The 13,642-nt window shown below is 36.2% G+C and overlaps 1 protein-coding gene across 1 annotated transcript in view; it reads left to right on the top strand.

Annotated features, from left to right (window-relative positions):
* gabrr3a (gamma-aminobutyric acid type A receptor subunit rho3a) overlaps positions 1-13,377 on the top strand; it is a 28,296-nt gene extending 14,919 nt beyond the window's left edge. Inside the window, exons 4-9 of the mRNA XM_062048571.1 lie at positions 29-252; positions 1,751-1,833; positions 5,765-5,902; positions 5,987-6,139; positions 12,603-12,796; positions 12,949-13,377. Of these exons, the coding sequence (XP_061904555.1) occupies positions 29-252; positions 1,751-1,833; positions 5,765-5,902; positions 5,987-6,139; positions 12,603-12,796; positions 12,949-13,251 (1,095 nt within the window). The 3' untranslated portion in view covers positions 13,252-13,377. The remainder of the gene's footprint in view (positions 1-28; positions 253-1,750; positions 1,834-5,764; positions 5,903-5,986; positions 6,140-12,602; positions 12,797-12,948) is intronic.
* Positions 13,378-13,642: the final 265 nt, after the last annotated feature.

Genomic DNA, 13,642 nt, shown 5'->3' on the forward strand with positions numbered 1-13,642 from the left:
TCTCATGGTGTTTTTTTTGTATTTTCAGGACTTCACAATGACTTTGTACCTGAGACATTACTGGCAAGATGATCGTCTGGCCTTCCCCTCCAGCAACAATAAGAGTCGAACGTTCGACTCCCGTCTGGTGAAGAAGATCTGGGTGCCTGATGTGTTCTTTGTGCACTCCAAGCGCTCTTTTATCCATGACACAACCATGGAGAACATCATGCTGAGGGTATTCCCTGATGGCAACATTCTCTACAGTGTCCGGTAAAAAAACAAAAACATTTATCACACACATTTATATTTTGCTATTGGTCTGTAAGGTAATATTCGCCATTTTTTCCTAAATTTTGCTGCCACCGTTAACTACAGTTCCTGTATGTTTATTAAATGATAACATGCAAAATAATGCATACTTGATTAATGTGTTGAAATAAGACAAAGACTAAGACATGGTGTTGTTTAATCTTTTTAATCAATAAATGTATATTTATATGGAATGTTCATGCAAAATATAAATAGAATAAAAAGTCTAAAATATTCAAAAATATATTATATAATAGTAGTATAGTCATAGGTTCCGAACATCACCCGATAAACACATTTCTACAAAGTAGGTATCATTAATTATGAATTAAAAATATTTTCATAAGTACAGGATAAAAACAAGTTTACTACCTTCTAAGTATGTTTTTCAACATCATGAGAGCCCTCTATACATGGAATAACACCCATTAGTCACCATTACACTCTTTTAATCCAACGTAGTACTGCTGCCTGAGGCTTTCGGTCGTGAGTTCAAACGAGTCATACCAAAGACTAAAAAAATGGGACCCATTACCTTCCTGCTTGGCACTCAGCATCAAGTGTTGGAATTGGGGGTTAAATCACCAAAATGATTCCCGAGCGTGGCTACCGCTGCTGCTCACTGCTCCCCTCACCTCCCAGGGGGTGGAATAAGGGTATGGGTCAAATGCAGAGGGTAATTTCACCACACCTAGTGTGTGTGTGACTATCAGTGGTTTATCTTGAACTTTTTAGCCAATCAGTGGCCATGATATTGAACAGCGTGTTCAAGTGTGTCTAATTATATTAGTGTTTAAAATACTTACAATTGTATTAATAGATATGAAAAAAACAATCAACAGGGTTGTTCTGATATGTGATGCAGTCAATATGCTTCATCATATCCATGTCACTGCCTCATGTTGACAATATGGCGGCAAGACTGACAGCCTCGCACCGCAACAAGCTGCACCAGCAGATTGTAAGCAGTGGCTGGCAGTAATTAGTAAATGAATTATACTGCAGATGGGTAATGCAGCTGACATTTGTTTTGCTATTTGATGCACTACTCAAACTTGCACCGACAACACTACATTTATGGAACTTAGACTTGTTTTCTTAAAATTCACATTTTCCATATTTGTTAACTTACAGTTGAGTTAAAGAGGACAAAAAACATGGAACCATGTGACATCTCCCTGCCAATCACCTAGGAAAGATCAGGATGGTAATGAAAAAGAATATAAGGATTATGATTTAAATGTAAAAGTCTTGGTTTGTGCTTCAATAATTGTCGGGGTTCAAAAATTTTAAATTTTTGTACTTTTTTGTATAAATTCCTAGTCAAATGTTTGTGTGAAAAACTTCTGAGGTCCATCCAGGCTGCCATGGACTAAACGTTTCAACATCCCATTAACGTGCAGTTATGTGCATACTGTAGCTTGTGTGTGTGTTTGTTTAATGTTAAGCTGTGTTTTAGGATTACTGTGACAGCACTATGCTCAATGGACTTCAGCAGTTTCCCTCTGGACACACAGAACTGCTCGCTGGAGCTTGAGAGCTGTGAGTATAGAAAACATTGCTTTTGTGAAATGCCACTTAGCATAAAAAGATTACTGCAACAAATATGAGCGTGTGTTAAAGGGGCTGTTTATAATTTGCTTAAAGCATAACACTATTTTTTTACCAAAAAATATAACAAGACTGACTTATAGATAGATATATAGATAGATAGTACTTTATTGATTCCTTCAGGAGAGTTCCCTCAGGAAAATAAAAATTCCAGCAGCAGTGTACAGAATTGAGATCGAATTTAAAAAGTAAATAATGGGGGTATAAATGGAAACAAAATAGAAAAATATTACAATAAGAATAAAAATAAAAAGCAACAATGAGAATAAAAATATAACAGTAAAATAAGAATATCACAAGAGAAACTAGGCAGTAGTGACCATGTTATGTTACCATTAGTGGTTTAACAGAACATGTATTTTTTTAGAGTGTTTATATTTATCACAATTGTATTGAATAAAGATGGTCTTGTCCACATGTACACGGTGGGAGCATGTGCGCATACACAAAAGCAGTCACGGAGAAACAACTAATGATTTGCAGTCTTTGTTTGATTGATTGAGACTTTTATTAGTAGGTTGCACAGTGAAGTACATATTCCGTACAATTGACCACTAAATGGTAACACCGAATAAGTTTTTCAACTTGTTTGAGTCGGGGTCCACTTAAATTGATTCATGATACAGATATATACAATCAGATATATACTATCATCGTAATACAGTCATCACACAAGATAATCACATTGAATTATTTACATTATTTACAATCCGGGGTGTGGAGGGGGGGTTATGTTTGGTTGTTATCATCAGTCATCAACATTTGAAAACAGAGAAATGGATATTGGAACAGTGTAGGTCTGACTTGGTAGGATATGGACAGCAAGTAGTGGACATAGAGCGAGAGAGAGAAAGAGAGAGAGAGAGAGAGAGAGAGAGAGAGAGAGAGAGAGAGAGAGAGAGAGAGAGAGAGAGAGAGAGAGAGAGAGAGAGAGAGAGAGAGAGAGAGAGAGAGAGAGATCAGAAGGCATAAGCTGCCTGGAGGTGAACTTTTATTGCGGTTTTGAAGGAGGATAGAGATGCCCTTTCTTTTATACCTGTTGGGAGCACATTCCACATTGATGTGGCATAGAAAGAGAATGAGTTAAGACCTTTGTTTTACTCTGTCCTCCACCCTGAGCCAGCTCACTTTGGAGAAGTGGGTAGGAGTGAGTGGGATCTGGGGTGGGATCTGGGGTGGTCATGTCATGTTGCTGTTATGATAGAATAGAAATTGAATGATAGCTAACTTTTAATAGCTAAACTTTGCTAAATCGCTGTCATTAGCTGACCATACACAAAGCTAAGGCCGGTGCATGTGTGTTACGTACATACTGGCATAGTTACGTCATTGCTAAACGTTGGAAGAGAGCGGTATACATTGCTTACAACACACTGGAACGTTAGTGCCGTCTCGGCATCGGCGTTAAAGTTACAGACAGCCCCTTTAAATGTCCCATATCCTATTTTTCAACAATTGCCCTTGTCTATTGACACCCCGACGAAACTTAAGAATCTCCCGGATTGTGATGTTTTTGCATATAGGTGTATATAAAACAATGTGCTAAAGGATGACGAGGAGGTGGTCAAACAACAATCTCTTAAAAAAACTAACCTTTTTCCTAGTTTTACTCGCACTCATCCAATGACCAGTCAGGACACATTTAATGACTCTCTAACTGTCGGGGTAAAAAAACTCTAAAGCAGGAATGTACGACAACGGGTATTTTTTTAAATGCGCATTTCCTACACACAAAATAACGTCAATCTACGCTAGTGGAGTTTAGAAAGAATTGTGTCTGTTCACATAAAAACACATTCAATTTGTTCGAGCCAGAAAAAACAACCAAAGATGACTGGCACATAACACCTTTGTTCATCAATATAAAGATATATTATATGTGCAATGACGTGTATATCATCTTTAAAATCAGCGCATAGAAGTCTTACAGGTGACCACCTGCTGCAATCCATCCTAAGGAGTCTAAAGAGCAAAAAATCTAACTCCAAACATTAATGCAACATCACAACGTAACTTTAAAGACTTAACAACACAAACTTTAGCAACACTAGCATATGTGATCTACAGCGCTAACGTTACACTCATAATTAACTGCAACATGTAGCTAGATTAGCATATAGGCTGAAAAAATACTAAATTGTAAAATACGTGTAGCTGTCTGAGTGATATAGCAAAGGGTAGCACAGGATCAGTGAATGTGCTTCACAAAAGGAAGGTGTTGGGTTCAATCGGGGTCTTTCTGTGTGGAGTTTGCATGTTCTCCCCGTGACTGCGTGGGTTCCCTCCGGGTACTCCGGCTTCCTCCCACCTCCAAAGACATGCACCTGGGGATAGGTTGATTGGCTACACTAAATTGACACTAGTGTGTGAATGTAAGTGTAAATGTTGTTTGTCTGTCTGTGTTGGTCCTGCAATGAGGCGGAGACCTGTCCAGGGTGTACCCCGCCTTCCACCTGAATGCAGCTGGGATAGGCTCCAGCCACCCCCGTGACTCCGAGAGGGACACATGGTTGAAAATGGATGGATGGATGGATGACTGACAGATAGTTTGGCCAAGGTCCAGGCTAAATTTTGAGACATGTAGCAAAGCCTGCTTTTTTTGTTTATCATGAAGTGGTGGGTGTGTACATCTAGCTAGGGGCAGGTCAGAGGTGATATGTCCATGAGGAAGGTGTTTTGTCCATCATGTCATAATACAAACACAGAACTTTAAAAGAGAGAGAGTCTGAGTGCTTTTTTTGTCAAAACCCGCTTAAGGGACACTTTTAGAACATCATCAAATAGTAAAGTTTGTGTAATAGGTGACATTCAATTGAAGTATCGCATATTTGAGCACCCAAAAAACAACAACCTTTTAATAAAATATTTTATTTTTATTCTGTTGGGAGAAAGCTCCAATTGTTGAATATAATTTATTTGAATGTTTTTGTGCAAAGATTTACATCATAGCGTTAAATGCAGTCACCCTCTGGCCATTATATACTTTTTGTTTAATGCATGATTTATTTCATAGGGCAGTAGTTCTTAAACTGTGGTACATGTACCACTAGTGACACACCAGCTCCATCTAGTGGTACGCTAAATGATCACTTGGATAAAGTACAGTGTTTTATTTTCTTTTATTAACACACAGTGGGGCAGCACGATGGAACAGGGGTTAGTGTGTGTGCCTCACAATCCTGGGCTCGGGATGTTTCTGTGTGGAGTTTGCATGTTCTCCCCGTGACTGCGTGGGTTCCCTCGGGGTACTCCGGCTCCCTCCCACCTCCAAAAACATGAACCTGGGGATAGGTTGATTGGCAACACTAAATTGACCCTAGTGTGTGAATGTGAATGTTGTCTATGCGATGAGGTGGCGACTTGTCCAGGGTGTACCCTGCCTACCGCCCGAATGCAGCTGAAATAGGCTCCAGCACCCCCCGCGACCCCGAACGGGACAAGCAGTAGAAAATGGATGGTTGGATGGATGAGACACAGTGTTATTGTTTAAACTGAGTGTAATGTAACAATGGCCAAACTATTAAATATACTTGCTAAAAAAACCTCTGGCTTGTTTTATTTGAATATTTAGGCTTACTCTGCTACCGTAATTTAATGTTGGTCATTATGAAGAACCAAGTTTTGTCTGAGGTGGTACTTGGTGAAAAAAGTTTGAGAACCATTGTCATTGGGGATTATATTTATGTTTCATTCTTCTCTTTGAATTCATCAAACTTGAGCTGAGCACTTTTACCTTTTGTGTATTTAAATAGAACATGTCTCTTTGTTTCACTGGAGATGCAGAATTGCCCTTACTTTCTCTCTTCTTTAAAAGCAGGCATAAGTAAAGCTCCTATTTTCCTCCTTGTCCCTTCTCTCAAAGATGCTTACAATGAGAATGACCTCATGCTCTACTGGAAGAACGGAAACGATTCATTAAGGACTGATGAGATCGTGCTCTCACAGTTTTTTGTTGAAGACTTCCAGCCTTCTTTTGGGCTCGCCTTTTACAGCAGTACCGGTATTTGTGATTGGACATGTTACAATACCCATAACAGGAAACTGTAGTATTTGTAAACAATGCACTCTTTCCACTGTGTTCCAGGATGGTACAATCGGCTCTACATTAATTTCATTCTCAGGAGGCACATCTTCTTCTTCATGCTCCAGACGTATTTTCCCACCATGCTGATGGTGATGCTGTCTTGGGTGTCCTTTTGGATAGACAGGAGGGCCGTACCAGCCCGTGTCTCTTTGGGTACTCAACATAACACAACCACTCTACAGTATAGGATGTTTCTCATTGTTCTAATGTCATTGAAGACAGGTAGAGTCAGGGGATTTTTTTGGGGGACAGACATTAAACACTGGCTTTATCATGGTAAATCAAATTTTGCATGTAGAATCAAGTTTAACCAAAAACTCCAACATTTTTGATGACATCCATAGCTACATACTAGAATGTGTAATGAAATGCTGTCAGCCAACAAGTAGTGTCAATAAAATTTGTATAAATATTAGGAGTATCAAAATTGCATTAATCATGTACACACATAGGTTAATCATGCAATTAATTTTGACCGTACAAGCTCTTTTACCTTAACCGCTATACGGTCAGTGATCAGATCAATGCATAGGTCAGTATAAAAATGAGTGAGGAGACCCCAACTGGTGTGCTCATTGGCAAATTTCACTCCAAAATATAGCCTAAAAGAACTTTAGATACAAATGTTACCAAGTTTTGTCCAAATAAATGACATGCATTGAAGTGAAACATTTAAAAACGTTCCTGGATGACATTCTGACAATAAAATTGCATTTGTGTACAAATATTTAGATATTTTCTTATTTTAATTATGCCAGCAAGTAATCAACTGTGATTAAGCATGATTATTCCAAATTCCAAAATATGATTACAGTTTTTTTCAGTCGCTAACAAGCGTTTTTCTAAACAGTAGTCACATTTTCAAAACTCTAAACACGATTAGCACAACATCGGTCCTTTGTGGCCATACCATTCACACATTTCATGTTGTTTTCACACAATATGCAGTCAGTGAACACATTTATATAATGCTTACATTTTCTTGACAGACAAGCTATACCTCCAAAAAAATTATGGATTGTTTTTGTATTATTTACAAATGTTAACACACAACATCCCACAATTGCAAACACAATATTCCAAACCTTAGATACAGTATAAAAACCTCTGTAATACAGTAATATCAGTTCTAAAACAATATATCCCAGCTGATAATACTGTAACATCAGATGCGATGTGGATGAAAACTTGTGGCCTAACCCTGAAGATCGCAGGGATTAGATACTGTAAAGGAATGTTGTGCTTTTTTTTAGTTCTCCCTTTTTACTGGGCTTTTTGCTGTTGCTTTTTTGTTCATGGATATGTTGTTAACTTTACTGTAAACAATACTGTAAAACGTTTTCTGTTGTATCATACTGTAAACAGTATTTCTACTATACCTCCTGTAGTAAACAGTAAAGAAAAAAAAACTGATTCGCTTTTTACTGGAATGCTTTTGAATGTGAACATTACATGTGGATATACAGTTCCCAACCAAAAAATTAGGCGTAAAAAACTGTGGATTGCATGTTTTGCACGTAAATACCTGTAAAACTGAAACATAAAAGTCTATGCAGTTTTTCTAATGTCCACAATAGCCAGTATTTTGAAACCTGGTGTACTTTGATTGGCTGCATGTTCCTTGTGAAGTGAAAACAAGAGTTATTCTTTGAAAGAATAATTTCATTTTGAGTCAGATGTCCAGGGTTTTGGTAAAGTTAATGTGTGCAGAGAAAGATGTCTTCTATTTTGAAATGAAGAGTTAGTATATAGTTAACAAAATGTGCTTTTGAGAAGAAAATGATCTATTTGGCCAATTGTGTTTTGTAGGTGTAAGTCTGTGTTAAGAGTTTAGTAAAAGTATTTTAAGTATAGGTAAGCGCTTGTTAGCGATGGAAAAAAACTGTAATCAGATTTTTTTTTTTTTTTAAATAGTCATTTGACAGCCCTAATAAATATGTATGACGAGAGGAAAAAAGGCCAAATAAACCATTGTGGTTCAAAGGTTTTGGCAGTCAATAAAAATATATATATTTGTATTAATTGTACTTTACCGAAATAAATAAATAATCCTTTTTGAGGTTTCAAAGACTTTTAATGAAACATACAAAACTTTTTTGTAAGTAAAATTAAACATTAAGATATGCTGTTAAGTGAACAGAAACCTTTTTTTTTGTGATAATTAATTTTCTTTAAAATATAAAAATAAAATAAAATCTTATTTTTTTATTTATATTAATATTGTTTTATGTATGTTAAAATATGTGGAAAACATATTTTAATTGTCATACCTCACAGATAAATAATACAAATGTCTGTTATTATTGGCAATGGCATCCCAGATGCCTGCTACTCAACTGAATTCCGCAATTTTTCTAGCCAAAGTGGCATTCTTTTTTTAGATTTCGATATAAAACCTCTGACTCGGCTGCTCTCCGGCGCTCTGTGGTTAGCTGGCTTCTTAGAGCCACGCTAGCAGGCCCAGTACAGCTGAGAGTACAGCCTGCAAATACAGCTTCTCTCAAACCAGACAAAACATTGAACTAATGACGTAAACTATTCAAAGTCAATCATTCTTAGAATGGCTAATATTGATATGGTAAAGATATTTTCTCAACAAAAACAATGAACTATTGATGAAAAAGAGGTGTGGTTTTCAATTTATAGCAACTAAAATATTGAAACCATTGGTAAGATTTCTTGCTCTTTTACATAATTTTTATCTAGGAAATGCCTTCCAAAGCATCTTTAAAAAATTTAAAATCTCTTCAACTTCCCCCATCAAGGCCCCCTCAAACCCCAGCTGATATTTTTCAATTCCTCTATTTTTTTACCTCACAGGGATCCCTGATTTTGAAGTATCAGTATACATTATTATGTCCATCAGAAATCCACTTTCTAGCCATACTTCCTTGTTTACATATACAAGCATCATGCAAATACGCCCCCTAGAGGCTCTGAGCAGTATATCCATCCATCAAATCCATCGCATCACACATGATAAAAACAATTGCAAAAAGATAAACATATAAGATGTATGCAAAAGTATGAAGACACTTGCTCATGCAATTGAATGAGAAGTTGTGTCCACACTTTTGACGTGTACTGTATTGTTTCACAAGAGGAAAAAAATTAAAAGCCTTGTTTGAAAAATAATCTTGCCGTTTATCATAACCATGTACAGTATGCTGTGTTTCAAACCAGTACATAATTGTGAATACATGTAAATCAGGGAAGTTACCAAACAAGATGAAAATAGTAAAAGTTGTACCGATTTATGAGATTGAAGACAAACACTAGTTTACAAACTATAGACCTGTTTCCTTACTTCCACAATCGTCTAAAATATTTTAAAAAATGTTTAACAACAGATTGAACAAATTCATAAATAAAATGGAAATACTCACAGAGAACAAATACGGATACAGAGCCAACATTGATGGCATTCATCAAAATAACAGAATATATTACCAATGCAATAGATGGGAAACATCTATCTTAATAAACAAATTAAAACAGTATGGCATCAGAGGGCTCGTTTTGAAATGGGTAAGAAGCTACTTAACCAACAGGAAACTATACGTGAAGCTAGGCGAACACACGCTAAATATATCTTGTGGCGTACCCCAGGGATCAATACTGGGAGCAAAATTGTTCAAACTCTATATGCATGCATCTGTAAAGTTACAAAGGACATAAAGTTAGTATTATTTGCAGACGACACAACTATGTTTTGTTCAGAAGAGAACACACAGAAGCTTATATAAATAATCACAGAAGACATTTATAAGGCTCTTTTAGGTTTAATACCTCCATACTTGTGTACTCTGTTACAAAGAAAAAGCAGCTCTTATGCGTTACGTTCTAACAATTTGTATGTTTTAACTGTTCCTCATGTACGGACTGAATTTGGCAAAAGAGCTTTTGGCATTGCTGCCCCTATGGCATGGAATGCATTGCAGACGAAACTGAAACTTACAGAACTACTTCCATTTGGAGCCTTCCGTTCTGTCCTGAGGGACAAACAGCGAGAGACGTTTGCACAGTGCCTGTGTTTTTAAAGATGTAAATCTCTGATGTTTTACAGTTCTCTTATGTATTTTAAAATGTATGTCTTAATGTATTATTTTTAAACTGCTCTGTGACATGTGCTGTTGACCTCTTGGCCAGGTCACCCTTGTGAAAGACATCTTGATCTCAATGGGTTTTCTTATCTGGTTAAATAAAGGTTCTACATGAACCAATTAAAAAGATGGTTTGACAAAAAAAGACTATCTTTGAATCTTAGCAAAACTAAAATAATGTTATTCGGTAACAGCAGAAGAGGAAAGTGAAACACAAATATAAACAGACGGCGTAGACCAGGGGTCACCAACGCGGTGCCCGCGGGCACCAGGTAGCCCGTAAGGACCAGATGAGTAGCCTCCTGGACTGTTCTAAAAATAGCTCAAATAGCAGCACTTACCAGTGAGCTGCCTCTATTTTTTAAATTGTATTTATTTACTAGCAAGCTGGTCTCACTTTGCCCGACATTATTATTTCTAAGAGAGACAAAACTCAAATAGAATTTGAAAATCCAAGAAAATATTTAAAAGACTTGGTCTTCACTTGTTTAAATAAATTCATAATTTTTTTTACTTTGCTTCTTATAACTTTCAGAAAGACAATTTTAGAGAAAAAATACAACCTTAAAAACGATTTTAGGATTTTTAAACACATACCTTTTTACCTTTTAAATTCCTTCCTCTTCTTTCCTGACAATTTAAATCAATGTTCAAGTAATTTTTTTATTTTTTATTGTAAAGAATAATAAATACATTTTAATTTAATTCTTCATTTTAGCTTCTGTTTTTTCGACGAAGAATATTTGTGAAATATTTCTTCAAACTTATTATGATTAAAATTCAAAAAAATTATTCTGGCAAATTTAGAAAATCTGTACAATCAAATTTAAATCTTATTTCAAAGTCTTTTGAATTTCTTTTAAAATTTTTGTTCTGGAAAATCTAGAAGAAATAATGATTTGTCTTTGTTAGAAATATAGCTTGGTCCAATTTGTTATATATTCTAACAAAGTGCAGTTTGGATTTTAACCTATTTAAAACATGTCATCAAAATTCTAAAATTAATCTTAATCAGGAAAAATTACTAATGATGTTCCATAAATTCTTTTTTAAATTTTTTCTAAAAGATTCGAATTAGCTAGTTTTTCTCTTCTTTTTTTTGGTTGAATTTTGAATTTTAAAGAGTCAAATTTGAAGATGAACTATATGTTTCAAAATTTAATTGTCATTTTTTTCGTGTTTTCTCCTCTTTTAAACCGTTCAATTAAGTGTAAATATCATTAATTATTAATAATAAAATAGAGTTAAAGGTAAATTGAGCAAATTGGCTATTTCTGGCAATTTATTTAAGTGTGTATCAAACTGGTAGCCCTTCGCATTAATCAGTACCCAAGAAGTAGCTCTTGGTTTCAAAAAGGTTGGTGACCCCTGGCGTAGACATTAAAAAGGGTAAAATAAATAAAATTTTGGGGTTTAATAATAGATGATAAAATAAACTGAAATTTTTCATATAAAATATCATATAATAAAGTATTGAGAAGCGCTTGAATTTGTTGGACTTTCACAATATTATATCAGACCCACTCGACACCGAGGATGTCGTTGTGGCTTGTACAGCCCTTTGAGACACTAGTGATTTAGGGCTATATAAATAAACATTGATTGATTGATTGATTGATTGATTGAATTCATTTAATAATGTTACAAAAGCAGTCAGTTAGAATAATACATAACGTTGGCTATTGAGGACATTCAAACCCTTTTTATTTATTGAATCATCCATCCATCCATTTTTTACTGCTTGACCCTCTCAGGGTCTCGCCTATCCCAGCTGCATTTGAGCGGAAGGCGGGTACACCCTGGACAAGTCGCCATCTCATCGCAGTTTATTGAAGCAAATTATTCAAATTCAATGAGTTGGTGCATTGCAAACAACTCAAATTATGCACAAAGCAATCTATAACCTGCTACCCAAGAATGTACAACAATTCTTCTTAGAGAAAAATGTCATTCAAAACATTTGTATGCACGTACAACACTTTTAAGACCTTTAGTATATCAGTATGTGTAATTGAATTATGGAATGGATTAAGCAAAGTGAAACAATGTAATAATATGACCCAGTTTAACAAAACTGTTCAAACTCAAAATGTTCACAAAGAAGAAGAATCCTGACAAACATCTTGAGCCTCGTTGAAAAATGTCATTATCTTATTCATCTCATTATGGGAATTACCACTTATTTATCTATTTCCTTATAATAACTTATTTATTGTTTATTTATGTATTTAATATTTACTAACTTACTCGTTTGTCTATATATTTATTTATCTACTCATCTATTCATTTATTCACTGTTGTGTTACAAGCTGAGTACAAACAATTGTGTTAGAAATTGCTACGATATGAAAAGGGTTAGGATTAAATAAGCTCTGCTTCTTCCTACTCCTTTTCGGACCTGCTGTAATAAGACTCTAAAAACATGTGATGTGTCATATTGTAATTGTATGCTTGTTCGAAATAAACTAACACATATGTTGTAACGAGTGCCCTGCTGTGCTCCTTGCATCCAGGCATCACCACGGTGTTGACAATGTCCACCATCATCACCGGTGTGTCCGCCTCAATGCCTCAGGTGTCTTACGTCAAAGCTGTGGACATCTACTTGTGGGCTAGCTTCCTCTTTGTCTTTCTCTCTGTCATCGAGTATGCCGCCGTCAACTATTTCACCACAGTGGAAGAGATGAAGAAGCTCAAGAGGGCAAAGGTCGCTGATGCACCCTTTTTTTTTTACTGTAATATTTCCATAAATCTCATGCGACTCATTTGACCCACAGAAAATCTTTTTTTTTGCACCATCTGGATCAGCTTGCATAACCTAAAAACACAACCCTCCTCTCCTTGCTGTGTCTATTTCAGATCCCAGCGTCCTTCGACGCCACCCAGGCCATGGCTTTCGACGGCTGTTTCCATGACAACGACATCGACCTGACCTCTTTCCCAGAGGTCTCCAGCACGGCAAACACAGACAGGAACACGCAGTCACGAAACTCCACCGTGTCGGGCCCCACGGAGGGCACCAGGCTACGCCGCAAGAATCCTTTAAAACACAACCTCAGCTTCATAATGAGCAACAGTTATATGATTGACTCCTACTCAAGAGTTTTATTCCCCCTGGCTTACCTGCTCTTCAACATCATTTACTGGAGTTTGTATGCATAGCAACACTATTTTTTTAAACCTATTATTATACATCATAGTAAGATGTTTTTCACAAATGATTGTATTTCAAGCTACATTGTGAACTGCGTAGTTATTGTACAACACTGGAAAATAAATCTATCCAGTACAGCGTTATCATGTGTCTTTTACACCAGTGTTTTTCAACCACTGTGCCGCGGCACACTAGTGTACCGTGAGATATTGTCTGGTGTACTGTGGGAGATGATGTCATTTCACCTAATTGGGTTAAAAATATTTTTTGCAAACCAGTAATTATAATCCGCAAATAATGTGCCGTTGTTGAGTGTCTGTGCTGTCTAGAGCGTGACAGAGTAACCCTGTAATACTCTTCCATATCAGTAGGTGGCAGCAGGTAGCTAATTGCTTTGTG

Source organism: Entelurus aequoreus, linkage group LG05, assembly GCF_033978785.1.
Source record: "Entelurus aequoreus isolate RoL-2023_Sb linkage group LG05, RoL_Eaeq_v1.1, whole genome shotgun sequence".
Classification (NCBI taxonomy): Eukaryota; Metazoa; Chordata; class Actinopteri; order Syngnathiformes; family Syngnathidae; genus Entelurus; species Entelurus aequoreus.